Source organism: Equus asinus, chromosome 24 (genome assembly GCF_041296235.1).
Source record: "Equus asinus isolate D_3611 breed Donkey chromosome 24, EquAss-T2T_v2, whole genome shotgun sequence".
NCBI classification, from domain to species: Eukaryota; Metazoa; Chordata; class Mammalia; order Perissodactyla; family Equidae; genus Equus; species Equus asinus.
In genome coordinates this window covers 14,581,434-14,605,478 of record NC_091813.1, presented here as the reverse complement: position 1 = coordinate 14,605,478, position 24,045 = coordinate 14,581,434, and the positions used below count along the sequence as shown (strand labels likewise).

The 24,045-nt window shown below is 39.0% G+C and overlaps 1 protein-coding gene across 14 annotated transcripts in view; it reads right to left on the bottom strand.

The window, feature by feature from the left end:
* CD109 (CD109 molecule) overlaps positions 1 to 24,045 on the bottom strand; it is a 195,019-nt gene that overhangs the window by 50,579 nt on the left and 120,395 nt on the right. For all 14 annotated transcript variants that reach the window (XM_070496480.1, XM_070496473.1, XM_070496476.1 and 11 more), the window contains 7 exons: positions 22,586 to 22,810; positions 21,647 to 21,748; positions 21,497 to 21,559; positions 20,712 to 20,888; positions 11,139 to 11,291; positions 2,599 to 2,673; positions 2,022 to 2,082 (listed from right to left, as the gene is read on the bottom strand). In XM_070496480.1, coding sequence (XP_070352581.1) covers positions 2,022 to 2,082; positions 2,599 to 2,673; positions 11,139 to 11,291; positions 20,712 to 20,888; positions 21,497 to 21,559; positions 21,647 to 21,748; positions 22,586 to 22,810 — 856 coding nt within the window. The remainder of the gene's footprint in view (positions 1 to 2,021; positions 2,083 to 2,598; positions 2,674 to 11,138; positions 11,292 to 20,711; positions 20,889 to 21,496; positions 21,560 to 21,646; positions 21,749 to 22,585; positions 22,811 to 24,045) is intronic.

The window sequence follows — 24,045 nt, the reverse complement described above, 5'->3', positions numbered from 1 at the left end:
GAGAAAAAGCAGAGGAAAAAAAAACAAGATTGGCAATAGTTGTTAGCTCAGGTGCCAATCTTTAAAAAAAAAAAGAAACCAGTCAAGATGTTCCAGAGTTGGGTTTAATGGGGAAGACACCACGGAAGGACAAGGGACTAGGGAAGAATTCGACCAAAGTGATTATCTATGTGGTCCAGCCAGATACTGGAGGGAAATAAAGGCAGGAGAAGCCAAAAACTCAGAAGAACCAGGAGAAGTCAAGACCAAAGAAGACATCTAATAGATTTATGGGAGTGAGGGAATATACAAGGTGGAAGGAGAAGCAATTGAAATGCTTGTAGAGCAATGTTCAGCTGATTATACAACCTTGGGTGACTACTGCTGCCATAGTGGTAATTGCAGGATGTGCACATTAGATGGATCAACCACAGGGACATTCAAACCCCCCAGGATGACAGCAGGAGTAAGACTTTGAATCTTTTGTGAGAGTCATCAACGTATAGAGAGGGGAAGGGAAAGCAGGTGACCAGAATGTTGACTGAAGGAGCTAGAAGTGAAATTTCTGAGCTTCAAATAATAAGTGGGTCTTAACTGAGAGTCGTTGAACAATGGTCTTGAAGTAGCCAAGAAAATACTGAACCCTATGTACCTGCTGATCCTGATCTGAGAGAGAGGCAGAAAAACGAATGTCAATCACTTGAGAAGGTTTCTAGGGCACAAGATGATGGTAAGACTATCAGGTTTCTTCTGGTTACAATGAAAAGGTGGGGAAAGGTTCTCAGAAAAGGCAAAGGAGACAAGTGTTATTAACGACAGAAGGAGCATTACAGTGGGCATCAGGATTTGATAAGTAAAGACAAACATAGACGGGTAAAAGCTGAGACTGACAGAATGGAAAAAGACAGACTTCTCTGCAGGTTGTCTAGGACAAATGATTATATGAAAAAATCTATATGTACCACATGTCTTTAATACACAGAGGTCATAATGACCTCATAAAATCTTTTTTTTCTTCTCTCCAAATCGCCCCAGTACATAGCTGTATATTTTAGTTGTGGGTCCCTCTAGTTGCGGCATGTGGGACACCACCTCAGCATGGTCTGATGAGCGGTGCCATGTCCGCACCCAGGATCCAAACAAGTGAAACCCTAGGCCACCGAAGCGGAGCGCACGAACTCAACCACTTGGCCATGAGGCCGGCCCCTCATAAAATCTTTGACTATAAAATTATCTTTTTAGATTCAAGACAGAGGCTCAGGTGTCCTGTGAAGGCAAGAACCAACCCAAAGCCAGAGAGCCTGGGGCCTGGTGTGGAATAACTGAGAACACCTGACAGAAATAGGGAATTCAGGGGTAGAAACTGACAGTTCTGGAGCCTCTCAAGATGATATTAGTATAATTCTACCTGAAAGGAAAGAGAACAATTTCTAGAGTTAACCATTCGCATTTATACATTTCTTTCAGTCAAAACATTTTACAACTTCTTCCTAAAAGCACACTTATTATTAGTTGGGTGGACAACTCTATTTAGCAATCCAGGGAACTAGGATATACAGATGTGAGCCTGCCCAAGAAGAACTCAGATTGATGAGACATGTGTGTGTGTGTGTGTGTGTGTGCACGCATGTGCATCTGGGTCATATTCTAGGTGAACATCAAAAAGCCAGAGAACAAAAATGTTTCAAAAATACACTGCTTTTATCTAATTCCAAAATAACAGCACAGTTTGCAATACAAATTGAAAGCACAAGATCTTCCAACATGTCCAAAAATATAACCACCTCAAAGAATTATAAAGAGCAAATGGAAAACATTCCTTTCGAAGATCCAGACAGGAGCCCAGATGAACATTCCACGTCACGGCCTGAATATACTTTCCAAGTACATTAAACTCCAAACATTTTAGAATAAGAGAACAGAAAATGAAAATCGAAATATCCATGTTCAAGCAGAAAGTATTCATACATATATAAGCAATTTTTGATATCTGAGATAAAAGACTTGAACACTTTAAAAGCACATCGCCAGGTTTTACTTACAAACACCATCAATGGAATCTTTCACAAGGTGTGCATCCGTCAATACCCAGAGGCCACATTCCTAGAAAGAATAATTTTAATTTTCTTCTGAAATAAGAGTTTAAATGCTCTCTTAACTGTTTCAGCAGTCTCCCATACACCTAACTCACTCTTGCTCATTTGCATTTATGCAGAATGTGAAAGAACCTGCTTTTTTTTTACTCTTGCTCATTTTTGAGAGTTTAGGCACGCACATGAGCATACATTCTCTATCTCTATGACACACAGACACAGATACACACACACTCACTTGCACGAACAGCCATTTCAAAGTCAAGGAAAGTGATATAAAGGAAAGAAATTGGTTGTTTTATGACAAGGTAAATAATTTCTCTAATGGCGAATTTTTCCACTTGCTTTTAAAACTGGAATGATAATTATCTTTCCATTTCAAATTACACTTACACAACACACTGCACTTCAGCAACATATTTAATAAAAGGTCAAGTTTCCATAATTCAGATCATTAATTCTGTAAGTGTTTGCAATACTAAAAGATATTAATATCTTTTCAAATTATATAGCAAACTAAACATACCTGAAAGACTGCAAAAGAATTCATGAACATGCCTAAATAATATCCCGTGTTATAAAGTTCCAACTCGTGGACCACCTGAGAAGAAGAAAGAATACATGGACTAGACGGATTCATTTCAAGCTGCTCCACCCTCTGCAACATTTCGTGCATGTAACTTAGATAAGACACAGCCCACATGCTTATCAAATCTAAGAATGACAGAAATGGAGAAGTAATACACATGCAAATGACCTGGTCATGACTCAGTCAGCCAAAATCATATTTCTTATTTAAACTTATTCATACTCTGTTCAGCAATCCAGAGAGTTCCTAAGAAGTATAGGCTTAGACAACTTCCCTGAGGAATTCTACCAAACATTCAAAGAATAATTAGTACCTATCCTTCTCAAACTGCTCCAAAAAATTAAAGAGGAGGGGAGGCTTCCTAACTCATTCTATGAAGCCACCATTATCCTGATACCAAAACCAGACAAGGACAACACAAAAAAAAGAAAATTACAGGCCAATATCACTGATGAACATCAATGCAAAAATTGTCCACAAAACACTAGCCCATAAAATACAATACATTAAAAAGATCATAATCATGATCAAATTGGTTTTATTCCAGGGATGCAGGTATGGTTCAATATCTACAAATCAATCAACGTGATACACCACATTAACAAAATGAAGAACAAAAATCACATGATCATCTCAATACATGCAGAGAAAGCATTTGACAAGATACAGCATCCATTTATGATAAAAACTCTAAATAAAATAAGTATAGAAGGAAAGTAGTTCAACATAATAGAGGCCATATATGACAAACCCACAGCAAATATCATTGCCAATGGAGAAAAACTGAAAGCTATCCCTCTAAGAACAGAAACCAGACAAGGATGCCCAATCTCACCACTCTTATTTAACATAGTATTGGAAGTCCTAGCCAGAACAATCAGGCAAGAAAGAGAAATGAAAGGGATCCAAATTGGAAAAGAAGTGAAACTGTCACTATTTGCAGACAACATAATTTTATATGGAGAAAACCCTAAAGAATCCACTAAAAAACTTTTAGAAACAATAAATGAATACAGTCAAGTTGCAGGATAGAAAGTCAATATACAAAAATCAGTTGCGTTTCTATACACTAACAACAAAGTAGCAGAAAGAGAAATTAAGAATACAATCCCATTTACAATTACAACAAAAAGAATAAAATACTTAGGAATAAATGTAACCAAAGAGGAGAAAGAATTCTACACTGAAAACTATAAAACATTGTTGAAAGAAATCAAAGAAGACACAAAGAAATGGAAAGATATTCCATGCTCTTGCACTGGAAGAATTAACATAGTTAAAATGTCCATACTTCCTAAAGCAATCTATAGAGTCAATGCAATCCCTATCAAAGTTCCAACAACATTTTTCACAGAAACAGAACAAAGAATCCTAAAATTTATATGGAACAACAAAAGACCCCAAATAGCCAAAGGATCCTGAGAAAAAAGAACAAAGCTGAAGGTATCACACTCTCTGACTTCAAAATATACTACAAAGCTATAGTAACCAAAACAGCATGGTACTGGCACAAAAACAGACAAATAGATCAATGGAACAGAATTGGGAGCCCAGAAATAAAGCCACACATTTATGGAGAGCCAATATTCGACAAGGGAGCCAAGAGCATACAATGGAGAAAGGAGATTCTCTTCAGTAAATGGTGGTGGGAAAACTGGACATGCAAAAGAATGAAAGTAGACCATTATCTTACACTATGCACATAAATCAACTCAAAATGGATTAAAGACTTGAATGTAAGACCTGAAACCATGAAACTTCTAGAAGAAAACAGAGGTAGTACGCTCTTTGACATCAATCTTAGCAGCATATTTTCAAGTACCATATCTGACCAGGCAAGGAAAACAAAAGAAAAAATGAACAAATGGGACTACATCAAACTAAAAACCTTCTGCACAGCAAAGGAAACCATCAACAAAACGAAAAGACAACCTAACAATTGGGAGAAGAGATATTTGCAAACCGTATATCAGATAAGGGGTTAATATCCAAAATATACAATGAACTCACAAATCTCAACAAGAAAAAAAACAACAACCCAATTAAAAAATGGGGCAAAAGATCTGAACAAAGATTTCTCCAAAGAAGATATACGGATGGCCAACAGGTGCATGAAAAGATGCTCAACACCATTAGCTATCAGGGCAATGCAAATCAAAACTACAATGAGGTATCACCTCACTCCAGTCAGAATGGCTGTAATTAACAAGACAGGAAACAACAAGTGTTGGAGAGGGTGTGGAGAGAAGGGCACCCTTGTTCACTGCTGGTGGGAGTGCAAACTGGTGCAGCCACCATGGAAAGCAGTATGGAGTGTCCTCAGAAAATTAAGAATAGATCTTCCATATGATCCAGCTATCCCACTGCTGAGTGTTTATCATAGGAACTTGAAAACACAAAGGCATAAAGATACATGCACCCTCATGTTCATAACAGCCTTATTCACAATAGTGAAGACTTGGAAGCAACCTAGGTGCCCACGAAGGGACGAATGGACAAAGATGATGTGGCATATACACACAATGGAATAGTACTCCAGCCATAAGAATTGATGAAATCCGGCCATTCGCGACAACATGGATTAACCTTGAGAGCATTATGCAAAGTGAAATAAGTCAGACGGAGAAAGTTAAGTATGGTATGATCTGACTCAGAAGTAGAAGATAAAAACAACAACAAACAAACATATAGCAACAGAGATTGGATTGGTGGCTACTAGAGGAGAAGGGAGGAGGGAAGAGAGCAAAAGGGGTGATGAGGCACATGTGTGGTGATGGATTGTAGTTAGTCTTTGGGTGGTAAACGTGATGTAATCTACACAGAATTCAAAATGTATTATGATGTACACAAAAACAAATAAATAAATAAACAAGTGTGGGCTTGAGTTATGCCCAGGAAAAACTTAAATATCACTGGTTGACAAGAAATACATGTAGAGGTCAGCATTAAAAATGACCCAGTCTTTGGCTGAGATAAATGGGTTAAATTTCATGGTTAATAAAGTTCTGCAAAAATGTCAGTTAACTAAATTTTTTTTAAATAATACAAAGAGACAATTCACAAAAGAGGTAATGCAAATTGTTAATAAGAAGAAAAAAGTCAACATCATTGATAATCAAAGCAATGCAAATTATAACATCATTGAGATAGGTTTTTCCATAATGAGATATTTGGATGTATCACATTAGCAATGCTATTTTTTCAAGAACAGTAGTCATTGCTAGCAAGAGTGAGTAACATAGTCTTAAAAAGTGAGTAAACTTGCCAGTTCCTAAAAAATCTAAACACAGAATTAGAATATGACCCAGCAATTCCACTCCTGTGTATATACCCAAAAGAACTGAAAACAGGGACTCAGAGAGACACTTGTATGCTAATGCTCACTGCAGCACTAGTCACAGTAGCCAAAAGCAGAAACAATCTAAGCATCCATCAACAGAAGAATGGATAAACAAAACATGGTGTATATATATGTGCACAGTGGAATATTATTCAGCCACAAAGAGAAAGTTCTGACACATGATACAATATGGATGAACCTTGAAAACATTACACTAAGTGAAATAAGGCAGACACAAAAGGACAAATATTATATGATTCCACTTATATGAAATATCTAAAATAGGGAAATTCAGAGTGATGTCAGCATCATGACAGAGTGAGGTCTCACAGAAATCTTCCCCCTCTAATATACAACAACAAAAAATCCATACTCCAACAGAGGACATCCAAACAACACAAAAAAGGTCAGAGAGACCCACGCAGCCCTATGACAAAGGGCAGAGAGGCTGGAGCAACCCCTAGGAGGAAGAATGGGGTAAGAGAGATCTTCGTTCCCTCCCCTAAAGACTGTGATGGGGACAGTGGGAGGCCTTGAGAGGGAAGGAATGGGGGAGGGGACATTCGTTCAGGAACTTCAAGGACTCCCTAGGGCCCTTGCAGCCTAGAGGGAACCCCTCTAGAGGGGTGAGAGCTGTTGTGGGGGGTGACCTCATCAAGCCAACACTCCAGGAGAGCAGAGCGAGAAAGCCTGGCATGCATGCAGGCGAAAGCACTCCTCCCCTGACTCGCTCGGTGCTGCTCCACAGCCTGGGATCTTGGCTACAAGCGGAGGGCTGAGATTCTGCGGCTCTTGACCCCCATCCACTGGCCATAGGTGGTAACTGCAACTTAATAATGCCAGGATGCAAAAGAACAGAGCCTCTTGAAATACTAAACACTCTATTAGATCTCCAGACCAGAAAGAAAACGACAAGTACCCAGAAGTCAGTCCTGAGGACGCAGAAATATGTAATCTAAGTGACAAAGAATTCAAAACAGCCATCATCAAAAAATTCAATGAGGTAAAAGAGAATGTAGAGAAACAATTCAACAAGTTCAAGAGCTACTTCACAAGAGATTGAAACTATAAAGAAGAATCAAGCAGAAATATTAGAGATGAATGACACAATGGAAGAAATAAAACAAAACACGGATTCTCTGGATGCTCAAGTGGACACCACAGAGGAGCGTATCAGCATAATTGAAGATACACACGTTGAAATGCTCGAGACAGAGGAGGAGAGAGAACTAAAACTAAAAAGAAATTAAGAAAGTCTCCGAGAAACATCTGACTCAATGAGGAAAGGCAACATAAGAATTATAGGTATTCAAGAAGGAGAAGGGAAGGAGAATGGAGTAGAAAGCCTGTTCAAAGAAATAATAGCAGAGAACTTCCCAAACCCGGGGAAGGAGATGGAAATCCATGTGGAAGAGGCCATCAGATCTCCTAAATATGTCAATATAAAATCAGAAATGAAAGAGGAGCAATAACAACAGACACCACAGAAATACAACGGATTATAAGAGAATGCTACAAAAATCTATATGCCAACAAAATGGACAATCTAGAGGAAGTGGATAAATTCTTAGACTCTTACAACCTCCCAAAGGTGAATCAAGAAGAAACAGAGAATCCAAATAGACCAATCACATGGAAAGAGATTGAAACAGCAATCAAAAGCATCCCAAAGAATAAAAGCCCAGGACCAGACGGCTTCCCTGGGGAATTCTACCAAACTTTCAGAGAAGACTGAATACCCATCCTTCTCAAGCTATTCCAAAATGGGGAAATTCATCAAGACCAAAGTAGATGAGAGGTCACCAGGGTCTGAGGGAAGGGAGAATGGGGGGTTACATTTAATGGGTACGGAGTCTCTGTTTGGAGTGATAAAAAGTTTTAGAAACAGATAGTGATGATGGTTGTACATTATGAATATAATTAATGCCACTGAATTGTACTTTTAAAAATGGTGAAATGGCAAATTTTATGTTATGTATATTTTACAACAATAAAAAAGTTAGGATCCTATACCCCTTTTGGTAACATTTTGGTACATCCTCCTTATTTACACTGGCCTTAATCAGCCAAATTAAGACAAAGGTGGGAATAAAAATCATGAAGGAATCTAAGTACAAGTTTAAAAAACACACCAAGTTTAAAATCAAACACCCACGACCACTGCTTCTGCTCCGCTAACAACAACCACTGCTCCCTCCACGGCAAGCCAACAGGCTCCCAGAAGAAAACAACAGAGTGAGCACGATCGCAACAAGCTGGCAAATCTAGTTACCCCAACTAGAGACAGTGCATCCACAGAACAAACACACGCAGCTGGCCTTCTGCTGACACCCGGTGTCCATCGAGGGAATTATCTAGGAAGAAGCACGTACCTCATCAAAAAACGTCCTCCTGTTCTACTGGCTCCCTAAAAAGGCACTGCCAAAGTTGTGGCACAGGCTAATGAGGGGAAGGGGTGTCTGAAAATTATTCCTGGAAGATCTGGAGCACTTGCATTATTCCAAGGCATTCAAGAGGCTCCCAGCAGCACCAAAAAGTTAACAGGAACAAAAGAAGCCAACAGGGTCTAGTATCACAGGCTCCCAACTCCCTCCTCCAGAGCCAAGTGTGGAGAAACAGTTGAAGCCAGCAGGAAACGTGGAGGAGCAGGGGAGGAAGCCCGGGAAAACTGAAGGGGAGCTTGAATCAGTATGTTGGGAGGAAGCAGGGGGCAGAAAGCTGCTAGAGGCAGCAGTCCGATGACAGGCTAGAAGAAAGGTTTTAAATTCCACTCTTGCTTCTCTCTAGGGGATAACCTCAGGACCATCATTCCCTCAATTTCACTGCCCAAATCCACAGTGGGAGCAGCCCAGACTACCTGTGCAGGTATGGCAAAGACAACAGCAGGTCAGCACTCTGCCCTCTGAAGCAAGAAAGTGAGGAAAACCTGTGGACAGACCCATGGCCTCAAGCACTCCCCCCGCCCACTCCTCCAAACCCTCACGGCTGGGGATCAGAGCCTCGCAGCCTCGGGAGACTGCCTCTTCCTGGGGCTGTGTTCCCCTAAGAGCACAAATGGGAAACATTGTCTCGAAGTAGGCAGCACCCAGGGAGGGTGGAGAGCAGCTCCCAATCCCGGAAGCTCAGCCCTCCCTCTCTGCAGACTCACAGGACTCACACAGATTGGACGGGGTGCTCAGCCTTCCCAACAGACATTATCAGAGCAGCTGCCAAATCAGCTGGGATCAAAAGAGCATAACTGCCATGAAAGACACCCAACTAGGCAACACGCAGCATGTGAAGCAGAACACTGAAAATGTCAGCTCAAGAATTTAAAATAAACACAGTAAACATACATAAGGAGAAAAGGGGAAATATTAGCAATATAAAACAAGAACAAAAGATAAGAACCAAATGAAAATAATAGATATTAAAAATATAATAGCTGACATAAAGAACCCAAAGAAGGGATGAAAGTAAGACAGACACAGCTGACAACCAATCAGTGAACAGAAAGACTCAATTGAGGAACTCTCCCAGAGAAATAGAGAAAAGACAGAGATGAAAAACATAGCACAAAAAGCTAAGTGACATGGAGACCGGAAGTAAAAGTGCCAATCTCTGAATAACAGGAGTCCCAGAAGGAGAGAAAAATTAAAATGGAGAGGAGGAAATATATGAAGAAATAATGATTGTAATTTTCCAGAACTGCAAAATGAAAGGAGAGCACAGGTTGGAAGGGATGGCAATCCATAATGACACAGAACTAAAATTCCACACAATAGCAACGTGATCTGGCCATGGTTGGGGAATGAGGTGAGGATGGGGGAGATGCAAAAATTTGAGAGCATATTAAAATGCTTGTCTAGTTAGTTGAAGATACAGTATTGATAACCTTCACAAATCAGTAAGGGTAAATATATATGAGTATGGTTCATGAGCTTAAAGGCATTTATCATAGAAACAAAAACAGAATGTGTAACTTCCAAACTAGCAGAATAAAATGTGATCTGGCCTATGGACAGAAGAATAAAAAGACACAAAAAGAGAACAGGCAGTCTAAATTTAAAAGTATGAAATAAAAAATCAGAAATAAGTCTGAATTAGAATAAGGATTACCCATACTTGTAAATGGGTTAAATAAGCTTATTAAAAGATACTAACTATACTAGCTTATTAAAAGATAGTAACTATTAGATGTTTTAAAAAAGAAAAACATAATAATATGCTATCTACAAGATACACTTAAAAAACAAAAACTTACAAAACGTTGAAAATAAAAAGATAGAAAATTACGCCAGGCAAGTAGGTACCAAAAGAAAGCTGGGATAGCAATCCTAACATCTGACAAAATTTTAAACGTAAATATACAGAGAGAAAGGGAGACAGAGACAGAGACACAGAGAGAGCATGAGCACTGGACAGGTGTGCATGTGTGTAAGAACACACACATAGCAAAGAAAAAAATACTTATTAAGCTATTTAGAAAGCTGTAAAATAAGAGATCTTACCATATTCAGTTAAAGCAAATGCAAGATGCTATGGAACAGAATAATGTGAATTTAAGAAAACTCAAGAGAAAAAATGACCAATTCATTTTAAAGGAGTTTTTAAAGGAAAAAAAAAGGAATGAGAAAAATTAGCTGTTATAGACTGAAGAAAGCATATCATTTTTCTTGAGTGGATTAATTTTACAACAAGATGACCAAATTAGCCTAAACATACATGTCTTCTTCCTGACATGTTGTTAATCACTGTACTTGATCAATTAAGGGACATAGGTTACACAATCTGGAAATCAAAATAGAAAGTACTTCAAAATAATCTACGGTTCTCTCCTCCAGTGTCACCCAGAACTGTGTAAGTCAATTTCCCGGTACTTTCTCAAGAATCTTAAATTAAAATATAGTATGAAAATGAGGAAGAACTCCAGGTGGCATTTCTCACGTAGGAAAGCCAAGACAGTGGACCACACAAGCCTCTTTCCAACATAACAACTGGAATGCAAATTCTTTTTTATTTGGAAGCTTTACTGATTATTGACTTATATTTGAAGAGGAACTAATAAAATTTCCTTTCGATATTTGAAGTAATGCAATAAAGTTTCTTTTTTCTCTTTTAATATGTATTTTTGTAATGAAAAAATAACTAAACTCACATTTTCCATTGTAATATCATTTGAGGCATTCATCAGATTCACACTTTTGTCAACAGCTACAATGCCAACTACGGAGTCCGGCTGTGTCACAGAGACCCTAAGAGAGACTTTCTCCGATGGTTCAGCATTCGCTTTACTCCAAAATAGATTTATCTGAGGAAGGGAGAAAACAGGATTGATTTATTTCACTTTTTTAAAGCATTACCAATAGCAGATCAATGACTCAAAATCTAGCAAAGATTCTACATTTTCCCTGGCTCAGGGATCATTCTAAAATCATAAATACACCTTCTCCAGGGAAAGGAGCAAAAAAAACTTTATTCCTATAGTGTTTGCAAGTCATGGAACTTCTCACAGTGACATAAATCTGAATGATCCTTCAGTTCTCTACCTTTCCTCTTCTCGTTGTCCATCTCCCCCCCTCAGCTCCCAGCTGCTTCTATGAGAAGACGCAGCGTCTGGCATACTTGGGGAATGCCAGCAGCCAGGAAGAAGGGCAGGAAAGAGGAAAGACATGGCAGATGTCTACGTGCTGGTGACCAGACTTAGAGGTGAGTGCACATGAGATCCCCCCTGGGGACCCAGAGCACCACCTGGGCTGGGGGTGGGGGGCTCTTTCCAAGGAAGGAGGTGATCAGACCAAACACCTCTCAGGCCGCAGGCTCTGCGCCTCCAAGGCTGCCTGAACTTCCTCAGTCACCACACGCCCATCACACTCATCAAAGCACAGCCCTACCAGCACTGCTTAAACAGCACCAGTCATCTCCTCACTGAATCAAATGGCTTTACCTTGAGACCCGTTCTTCCTAGGAATTTGCATCGTGTCTAGCTGTTTCTCAACATTCCATTTTCCCAGTGATTGTACTACCTGGCCAAGATGGTCTTAATGTTTCCCTAAGCTTGATGAATCTCAGACAGGCTTTTTCCTGACTATAAACTCCTAACCTCCCTTTTCCTAGAGCATTTACTTTAGAAAACTTGGAATTGTAAATTCTTTCTCTGCCCCTTTGAGATGTAAATCTTCTCCCAGCCTCTTGCCAGTTTTACAACCTAGGAATGTCTTTCTCAAGGACCTGGGAACCATCCTTTTGAAGTGTAATCCTCAAGAAACAGTGAGCCAGACTGATCTCCAGTTTCTGTGGGAGGGTAGGAGCCTCATTTATAAATGCCAATTAGCAAACACAGATGGCCTAATCCCATTCAGCAACCTCCCCACAATGTCCCCCAGTACTTTTCCATTAGCTCACCCCCGTGCTTAAAACCCTCCTGCCTTCTGTTTCACTGGAGTTGAGTTCAGACTCTCGCCCCTATTGCTACAGTCCTGAATAAAATGTTCCTTGCCTGTTTAACTCATCCAGTGCAATGTTTCTTTGACATACCTCTTAAGTCACTGTATCTAGTTTACTTTTCTCCACCTATACCCTAAACAAAGGGAAGGGGAGAGCAGCATGTGTTACCTCGGTCCCTGGCCCCATAAGACACTAACCACAACCCTGTTCAGAAGCAGCCTAGTGTGTTCTCTTTAGCTTACAAGAAACTACAACAAGAGGAAAGAGGAGATGGCTGAGACATATAGTCAAAGTCAGTTAAAACCAGTTGAAGGCAACAAGGAAGCCTGACCTGACCTGACACAGATCCCCCCTTCATTATAATACATTACTATGCTACATAACACACCCACCAGCACCATGACAGTTTACAACTGTCATAGCAAGAGGTGGCACCCTTGTTCCCCAGAAAAGCCTGCCCAGTTCCCCAAATATCTATGAATATTCCTCCCCTTCATTACCTAGACCCCTCAAAACAGCTGCTTAATCACCCCAGGAGCTCAGAAGATGATTTGTAAACTCAGTTCCCACTTCTCCATTCTTTTGGTCATTGAATAAAGCTTGTGCTATTGAACGCTCAGTTTCAGTCTTGTTTCAAAGTTGCAACACTGAACAGAGGAAGAACCCCAAGAGGAAAGGCAGGAGACCCTTCCTCGGGTCTCTCCCCAGCTGGAGAGAGAGTTCAATTGGTAACACTTGTTCAAACCTTGCACTTCTCACTCTACCCTGCACCTCAGAGACCCCATGGCTTCAACTTGCACTTCTGAGTGGATGATTTCTAACCATATATCCCTTGCCCCTTCCACATCTCATTCATTTATTCCACAGTCATAACTGAACTTCAACAAAGAGCCACTAATTTTCTCTTGCTTGAACATATTCTATTTCCAAATATGTAGTTTCTTTGTGAGTAAATATGATAAACATTATCATATAAAAATTAGAGAAAGATCTATCTTCCCAAACCCAACTGAAACTAATTTTGATGCCAGCCCTGATATCAGTTCCCCTATATTAATCCCAGCATATGTGGGGTTAAAACCAAAGCACTCTTTCCCTGCTTACTCCTCAGCTCCCCAGCTCCAGAATCCACCATCCGCCATGGAGACAAATGGCCAAGGACAGCCACCTGAATTCCTTATCATCCCCTCCTCCTCCCTGGAAACAGTGTCCCAAGGTCAACCGCAGACTGGTGGGAAAGCTCCGACCAGCAAGGCCACCAACTCCCTCCACCTGTCTACAAGCAGCCACATTCTTCACAAACCTTTAAAACCCCTCACCTCCCCTCTTTCAGGGAGACAAGATGAAACCACAAATTTGAGGGCTCACTCTCATCTCCTGTCTGATATCATCTAAAATAAAAACCCTTTCCTTGCTGTAGGCCTGGTGTTCCAGTTTTTATTTGGCCCCTTTTGTGTGGTGAGTAAAGAACCTATGTTCATAGGCAGTAACAATCTGGTGAGCCAGCCAGGAGGCTTTCGCCATGGCTCCGCAGTCCTGGGCTGACTGGGATTTCCTGGGAAGCAGTCCAGCAGCTGCCTAGGTGACTTGCCCTAGGGACTGTCCCAGTACTTTCTGTCTGGCCTGGCACTGCTGACCTTAGGCACATGTTCATACGGCAAGGAAAGAGGCTCTAGATTTGTGTGTGTTTGTTTCTTTGTTCTTCATTCTGGGGAGTCGATGGACTCTGAAATAGGGCAAGTCACCTGAGGGATGCCCGTGAACTTCCTTCCTCTCCTTTGGGGTCCCTTCCATTCATGGAGGGGCCATCTGGTGTGCATTCAGAGTAGAAACAGTTGTAGGACTTTCTACCCTCAACCTGGGAACCGGTTCACTGGTGTCCGGCTTTTCTGTGTCTGCATCTGTGTGTCTGTCTGTCTCTGTGTATTGGAATGGGAAACAGGCTGTCTGTCCCCAAGCAGAGCCCCGTGGGCCTGATTCTGAGTAGATGATCTAATTATAGTCATAAGCCAATGCCTAAAAGGGATGATTTTCTTTTGTAACACTGCATGGCCACAATATTCTTTAAACTCCAGAGGAAAAACAGCCAAATAATGGATCCTTAAATTGGAAAACTTTTAGAGAGCTTCATCATAAACAGCTGTTTTAGTGGTACCTATGAAAAGACCAAATTAAAAGGAAAATACAATGACTAGTCTTAAGAACTTAATCAAACTTGGGGTCTCAGCTTCTTCTTGTGGTCTTACAAATGCTAATGAAAACATTAAGTTAACAAAGAGAAACCAGAAAGGGGAGAGTCACAGGACTCATCCCAACAGGATGGAAATCTTTAGCTAGTTATTAAAAAGCAAAATGGGATAAATGGAATAGATATAAATAAAACTAGAACAAAGATTGTAATAAAACACTGCCTAAGGTTGGATGGGCTAAAGGGACCCCTCCATTAGCCCCCCAACATTAAAGGACATCAGACAAACCTGTTTTATTCACCCCAGTTCAAAAAAATTTAAACGGTCAGGAGACAGATATCAAAGTGAGAAACCTGACCAGCAATTGTTTGGGGCAACAGTTCAGCTGCTCAGGTTGATAAGACCACAAAGATTAAAGTGTTTAAGCTAATATTATATGAAGAGGTTATGTCAACTTTGCCTGGATGTTTTCTTTGGAAATAAATGTTATGTCTACATGGGAATGCTTCCCCTATACAATATTGTAACACTGAAACCTGTTAATGGATCTAATGTAAGTTATAATTAAAAGTATATGAGTTGGTAAAATTAAGATAAAGGTTTGTAAAAAATGGTATATTTAAACGGGCTTTATGTAAAATAATTACATCTCTTTTGCCTAATTGTATTATAGATTATGTTGTGGGGATAAACATTATGTCTCATTTGGGAACCTTTCACCTGCCTGATATATTGTAAGAATATATAAATCCACCCTTCAGCTATGTTAATTAAACATGCTAGAGGAGATCTCACTTTAAAATGGGCAAAATGGGGCAATTTCAGTTTACCCAAACTGGTGTATTTACATATACAAATGGAAAAAGACAGCTACAACAATGGGAAGCCTGTTTTAATCTTTTGAGGCTTCTAAATAAAATCAGAAATACTTTACTGCCTCTTTAAGAGAAAATCATTAAATAATTAGACATGCCGGCGGCCAAAGCCAACCTGCGGCTTCTCTCTCTTCTCCCACTGAGATTCGGTGCTTCAACTCCCCAAATTCCTCATCTAAAATTAAACAAGTGAAAATAAGTTAACCTTTGAGACAAGTTGGAATTGTAATGGCCACCTTAGGGGTCACCCTTAAAAGAGAGGATTCAAAATATCTCATATCGGAATGCAGTCTTTGATTAATATGTCAAAACTTCTAAAAGATGAAGTGATTTAACATGCTATAAAATGACCTTTGGTAAATAAAGGCCTATGTAAGTTTGCTGGTTTGATTAACACAGACATGTCCTCAGAGTTATCAGCATCAGATACGATGCAGACATACAGCCTGGGTTTACTGGTCAAAGGAGCTCGTGTCATCCATTACCAGATTTACCGGCAAAACTAATAACTCAGCATAACAGCTGATTTTGTTTAATGTCTGATGAGGTTTTTACAGATGATCCAAATATAAGTGTTGAGAACAGGTAAACTAAATAAATGTAAAGGATGAAGGTTTTTGGAGAAACTTTAATAGCAATTATGTGTTATGATGTATGTACTTAAAACAACTTAAGATGATGGGTAACTGCTTTAATGTCACATGAAGTTTTTAAGGGTAATTAATACATAATTGTTAAAACTAGGTAAGAGTTTTTAAGTATAATAATTATGTTTTATGGTCTGTGTACTTAAAAAACAGCTTCCAAAATCTTTTTGGAAACAAACATTATAGTTTTACTAAGTTAAGTTAAATAAAATCTATTCAGTTTCTGGGTCATTTTCAGATAGGCTGGAACATTGAAATATTATTGCTGAACATGTCTATCTACTTTTGGCTTCTTATTACAGAGAAACTAAAAAGTGTTTGGGTCTATTAATAAACAAACCTTGTGTTTTATTACTATAAAGTAACATGTTTCTAAAAATTATAGAAGGTATTTGTAAATTTGTCAAGCCACAGAATGCTAATTTAAAGGAAAGATTATAATTGCTTACATTTGGTTTTTACTTGCAAATTAAGGTTTCTAAGGGTTAAGGATTCTAATTAACATATGCAATTAAAGCTACTAAAATTATTAAGGAAAAATAATCTTTGTATACAAGGAAAATACAATACATGTTTTCAGTAAGAAGATATAAAAAATAAAAGTATTTTTGCTTGTTGGGTTAAAAAAAAAAGATAAATTTGTCCTAAAGTACTAGAAGAGAAAAAAGGAAACCTGGGACAAATTCTGAATGTAAAAAGTAAGTGACAAAATGTTTATAAAGGTAAAACCCTGAGGAGTTTTATGTATGGTCAAGTTGGCTAAGATTAAAATAAATGTAATTAAGTAAATAAATTTAAATGTCAAAAGGAAATTGGTACAAAATTAAAACTTGGTCTTCTCTTTCTTAAAAAGATAATTTTGCTAAACTTTTAGTCTGCCCTTCATAAAAAGAAAATTATGAAAGAGTTTTTTCCTTGAGTAGTCTACCAAAATGATAAAGATTTTATGTTTTATCAAAATAAATTTCCTGTATTGTTTTTATCAGGTCCTTAATCACAGATGCTAAGGTTTTTCCTACAACTATTTAATTCTCTGCATTTGCCTAAAATTCTTTAATTGTCATTGTGGTTAAAGGGAAAATTAAACATTGCTTCATGGGGACCTATGATATTACATGGGCAAATGATATTGATATAAATGTTTTAAAAATTACATAACATTACTAGAATTCTGATCTGTTCTGATTATCAGCCATACTTCTGGTTATTATCTCAAAATGTTGTATATCACAGAAATGGTCAAATATCTTTGTTAATTGCCACTTTTAAATGTTTGTTATTTACAGACAGTTGTTATTTACTCTGCTGTCTTTACACATATGTTTCATCTTCAGAAAAATTCATGGGAAGGACTCTGGCACTTACTCTAGAATACAGGTTTCTGATAAACTTTCAGATCATGAAACTAAACTGGGCAAGAAATTGCAGAACTCTAACAGGAAAACTGATGACCTCATGAAACTGACAAAATCAAGAACCAATTACACAGGACTGAATGAACTGATGAGGATAATTATAATTTTTATAACTTTTGTTTAAAATATTGCTGATTTTTTAAATGTTTTGTTTTCCCAGACTTAAGAAAATCTTTTCTATTATGCTAATTATGACTTATAGCTATTTGATGAAATTATATATTTGTAAACAAAATTGAAACATTTATCTTTTTCTCCCTACCTGATCCCTCCAGAATTTGAAAATTCTTAGTAAGTATTCTTATTTTCACGGCTATATATAGTTGTTTGTGTAAGTTCAATAATAATCAGTTCTTCTTATAACAGGACACAATTGGAAACACTGGTTTTATTACAAAGGCTTAGACTGGAATGTCATATTTAAGAGAAACATACAGACTTGGATATGACAAGACAGCTTTTGAGGAACAAAGGTTGACTTTCTAAAATAAAGCCACTTGGAAATATTGACCTGGTACCTTGTTTATGGGTTCCCAGTAACCTGGTAAGGTTGAGTAAAGAATGTTGCTCCCTTTGGCAGGTACAAGGAACCTCAGTATTTTGGGGACCTCATGAAGAGAGGAATTCACCCAAATCTGTAGGTATTGCAGACAGAATCTGATGACAAGTTCTTGGTCTGACTTTCTTGGTCTCAAAAGGCCTTTAAAGTTCAATCTGAGATTCCTTGCAAAAAGTTCCAGCAAAGCAGATTTAAAAGAACCTATATCATTAATTGCTATTCTTACCATATTCATGCAAATAATTGGGCCAAGTTTATTAAAACTAAACCTATTTTATAAAGCAGTGGGTCTTAATTTGGCTATCTTTGGTAAAATTGAGGGTGATTTTAGGGGAAAAAATTATGTTTCAATAGAGATTATACTATACATTCACGGATATTAGATTCTGGTTCCATTAATTGTCTTTGAGGTTTTGTTTTATATCTGTAAACTGGCCTGGATCCTGAATTCTTCTAGTCTCCTAAAATATCTGAAATAAATCTCCAAACTAACATTTTCCATTTTTTTCCATCACTGTCATTTGTAATCATTGAGAACTGAACCTACCCTTTTTCCTAAAAACTGAAGCTAGAGGACTTGATATAAACTTAAGAGAGAGTCATGTCTGCTGCTGTGTAAGCCACTCAGAAAGCTACCTGAGTGCCTGATGACACCATCAGAGACATTCAAACTGCAAAGGATGCTTTGGCCCTGACTTCTGGGAATCTTGATTGACTGCCCCCTGGGCTCAAGAACTGGTTTATAATTTATTCCAACCATTAACCTTGTTTTTTCTTTTTGTTTCTCTAAAAGTGCTTCTTCTTAAATACCTGGTTATATACTTACATGATGCAGGCCTACCTTTGGAAGCCCACCTGCATCACTGCCTTATTAAAAGGCTGGTTAACAAGATGTAACAACCTATGCCCCAATTCAGCAGGAAGTAGATAAACTGGTCACCACCCCAAATCCCTCAAGATTGAGAAATGAACATAAAATAGGGAGGAATTGATACCAGCCCTGGTATCAGTTCCCCTATATTAAACCCAGCATATGTGGGGCTAAAACCAAAGCACTCTTTCCCTGCTCACTCCCTGGCTCCAGAATCCACCATGGAGACACGTAGCCAAGGACCACCATCTGGACTCCTTATCAGCCTCCTCCCTGTAAACAGTGTCCCAAGGCCGAACGCAGGCAGGTGGGAAAGCTCCGACCAGCAAGGCCACTGCCTCCCCACCACACACACACACACACACACACACACACACACACGAGCCACATTCCTCACAAACCTTTAAAACCCCTCACCTCCCCTCTTTCGGGGAGATGAAATGAAACAAGACAAATTTGAGGGCTCACTCTCATCTCCCGGCTGATATCACCCAAAATAAAAACCCTCCTTTCCTTGCCATAAGCCTAGCATTCCAGTTTTTATTTGGCCCCTCTTGTGTGGCAGGTAAAGAACCCCTGTTTGTAGGCAGTAACAATTTGTCTCTCATATCTACAAAATTTTCTGGAAGTATGTTATTTATTCACTCTCCTTCCTCAGAGAAAATGACCTTTACATTGCAACTTTTTTTAGAACCTGGTCTCACTTTCAGAGATGTGTGCCTCCATACTTAAGGCTGACTCCTACTTTAAAATCCACCTTTGTCAGGTGATTAATGGAATCACTAGTAGTCAAAAATTGTGCTCTGAAAGGAACAGAACATAGCATTGTCTATTTAAAATTTCCTTTCATTAGATGAAAAATAGAAGTTTATGTTATATTTTGACAATCAAAGTTATAGTTAAGAGTTCTCAACAACAGATGGCATGGATAACTACTGCCACTTCTCAAAATGTTAACAAATTAAGGAAAAGGAAATGCTATTAAAGGAACTGTATTCTGCAAATCACTACTTTAACACAATGATTATTTCACTTATGAGGACCTGAGAAGGCAGCAGCTTTTAGTGAGAACAACGGCTCATTTTAATATGCATGAGCCATACACATGGCTCCTTTAATGTCAATTCCACCTGGCACTCTTGCAATCAGGTTACTTCTAGAGTTGGGTTCCCAGGCGGTTTCCCACATGAGCTATACCCTTTAGGCTACTGAGTGTTTAGAGACCAAACTCCACACAGATCTCCACATGCAAAGCAGCCAAGTTTATTGTAAATTTGTCCTGAATCAGCTTCCCGGCTGATGAAACGGATAAACCAAAGCCCAGCTTTGATTCCGCACATCATTGCAAATGGCCTCACTCCCTCCCACAGCCTCTATCTCACTCCCACCCCATTATCCGAACCACACAATTCCATACTGCCGTATCTCCCAGGACAGAGCAGCACTGACTCCACTATTTGGAAATCCTGAAATAGCTTCAGTGGATTTGAGTTAAAGTCTTAAAGCCAAGAATACATAACTTACAAATAAGACCCACAGTGCCCAGTAATTCCACAGGCAAAAATATATAAATAGCAACTAAATATGAAGAGGTTTAATCATAGTTCTAGAAAGGAATATAAATTTCTAACCAATTTGGTTTAACGATACTTTTCTAAAGAAATATTACATTTCTCAGAGTTCACTAATATGACGTTTTCTTTTAAACATCATTACCTTAAATCTTACCTTATTTTTAAAAACAAGATGAACAGGAATTTTTAGAACATCATTTATAATTTCCCCATCATCTTCAATATAATACACAATTATACAGGCTTTGGGAGCCCAAGAAGTCTCTGGTGTTAAAGAGAAGGCTGTTGAATTTTGTTTGCCTACAGCCACCAACTGTCCCCTGGACACCACCTGAAAAGAAGAGTGGACATTTCATCTTATGCTGAAGGTAGTGAGAATCTCAACAGCAAGAACGTTTATCATAATTTTAACCAAATACACAACCTCTTGACTTAAACCAACTTCAAAGCCTCTCTGAATGCAAGAAAACCTCCCTGACCAACAGAGAGAATAAACTGAAATGGAAAAGGATGAGATGAAGCCACAGTGAGGCGGCAGCAGCTGCACAGTTGAGAGCCCAGCCTCGTGGGGAAGGGGAACAGTGCCACCAGGAGAGCTGGAGGAGCAAGATCACCAGGCTGCAGGTGGCAATCTTTCTTTGCTTTTTTTTGTTTTTCTTATATTTTATAATTTTCTACAATGAAGGTGTGGCTTATCTAACAGAAATTTAAATTTTAAACACAATGCAACATTTAATTATCCATCTTAAATTGGAAATGCAAATATAGGTGAAAAAAGAAAAAAGACATTTTGATTGCAATATAAAAAGGACAGGCTAAAATATAAAAAGCTGTGTGGCTGAATTTTAAAAATCAGTAAGTTTAATGTAGACATACAGTAGACATCACGTAAGATGATTCTATAACAGATCATAAACTTAAGATTCTATAAGAGATTACCATGTAGCTTAACTCCTTCAATTGCTTGTTGCCACTAACCACCAACTCAAAAGGTGATCCCACCTAGAAAAAACATATTAATTAATATACACAGATTAATGGCATAGGAGTACAATTATATTGTAATTATCAAGTGATCATTAGCATTACCTTTATATTTTCATCTCTTGTTTTCAGCTGGATATATGTTTTACTAGGAGACATAAACATACCGTGAACTGCCATGCTGCTCACACTATTCAAGAAAGAGGCCTAGAACAAAAGAAAAGGGAGGCATAAATTTTCATCTTCAGTAACACCCTGAGGAAAGATGCTCTCTGATGAACAATACTGAAAGGCAAATTCACTTTTACTTTTTTTCATGCAGGAAAAATACACTCCCCAGATACTGGATCTTCATCATTTTATAGCTTATTCTATAAAGTGACAGCTTTAAAATGTGGAGAAGGGTCTTCATCGCCATAATCTAAGAGGAAACAGTATAGTCCTAACTCATTTCAGAAGCAAAAGCATATTATCAGGAAACACTGTGAGAAGAGAGAACGAAATGAAAAACGACTCCTTTCCTTGTCTCCACAACTCAGTGCTCATCTACAAGCAAGATATCGTGTCAGCCCACTTGATCCACCAACAGTCAGAGTAAACCTCAGAGGCTACACCTGTGGCAGAGCTGAGTGACCAAAAGAAAGAGAGCAGGAATGGCTGGGGAGTCTTGAGAGCCGACCTGGGAAAGAGCTCAGCAAAGGAACATAAGTGTAAAAAAGATATTCATCTTTCATTTCAGCTCCTGTCTAAATACAATTTCAAATGATTGAAAATCAAGCTAGCCTGGGAGTGTGGGAGCTTCTCCACCACACCTGCAGGTTGTTCTACTTGGCTGTGCTCTTCAAAATGAACTCACACGGAAGCATCCAGTCTAACCCTCAGCCACCGTCATCAAATTACTTTTAACACTTTCCCCATTTTTTAAAATAGAAACACGTGTCTACTCCCTGTACACTCTGACCTCCAAAACCTTGAGAGCCTACCACAAGATTACAATTTTAATGACGTCGTTGCAGTAACAGAATGATGGGAAACAGACGGCACCTTCAATTGTAGCTCGCTGGAATCGTCCAGGATTGGGAATTCAATCTTAAAGATTCCATTTTGTGGGACAGTATAATTTATAATCTGGACAGCTTCTACTTCCTGGTCTCTACTGTTCCACCTGCTCCAGTAATCGGTATAGTTTCTCTGTGTCACTGTTATGACCACATTAGTTCTTCTTTCTTCAGGAGTTAGTTGATTGCCATCAGAACGGGTTACCTTCACCTAGTTAACAGATAACAAGAAAAGCAAAGGATTTAAGTTCAGTTCAATTCAGTCTCTACCTGTGCTAGCCCCATGAAACTGAACTCTTAAAAGCTCTTGGTAGCACCCTAACTTCCAGATTAAGTGGTGTCTTTCGGAGGCATCCAATACCACTGACCACTCCTTTCTTGCTATCATGGCTCCTCTTGCCTTCCATGGCACCACAACAATCTTCTTCACTTCAAACCCCTTGTTCTGCATCCCTTCAGTGTCCTTTTCGGTTCCTCTTCCTCTCCCTAAATGTGAGACTTTGTAAAGGCCAAATCAGCAGTTATCCATTCTCTCCTCCTCAGAGCTCTCAGCACTCCTGCTGCCATCCTCACCTTGCTCTGGAACATTTACTCGACACCTCCAATGCCCTGCCAGCAGAGTCTACTTGTGTGTCTCTGTCATCTCAAACTCAGCACTTCTAAAATTGAGCCACCATCTCACCTTTCCTATTTTTGCTAAGACTACAATTCTGTCAGACTTAACATCTCTGAATTCCCCTCCCTCTTCCCACCTCGCAAATCCAATACACGCCAAATCTTGTACTTCTCTCTTATCTTGCCTTAAGGTTGTGTGCATACCATCCTGTCAGCATCACAAAAACTGTGACTCCAGGGTAGGGACTGGGTCCTCCTTGGCCCTGTAAGCCCCATCCAGCACCATGCCTTGCACATTGTCAAAACTCACTCAATCAATGTGTTAACTCCGTACTCTCTCAGAGAAAAAATGAGGAGATTTGTTGATAATTTTTTTTAGGAAGATTAGCCATGAGCTAACATCTGCCGCCAACCCTCCTCTTTTTGCTGAGGAAGACTGGCCCTGAGCTAACATCTATGCCTATCTTCCTATATTTTATATGTGGGACGCCTGCCATAGCATGGCTTGACAAGCAGTGCGTAGGTCCATGCCCAGGAACCACAGAAGTGGAAGATCCAAACTTAACTGCTGCACCACAGGGCTGGCACCTATTGAAAATTTTTTAATACTACATCTTTGCTAGAACTAAAACTAATGATTATAAAAATCAAATTAAAACTGAAAGTTTTTCACTAACATCTAATTCCTTCAATTAATTTATAAAAGTTTCAACATAGCAATCCAAATTTAACTTAAATTGCTTATTAAATTAATTATGAGAGGGCAGCACCACAGCGTAGTGGTTAAGTTTGGCACACTCTGCTTCAGCAGTCCTGGTTTGCAGGTTCAGA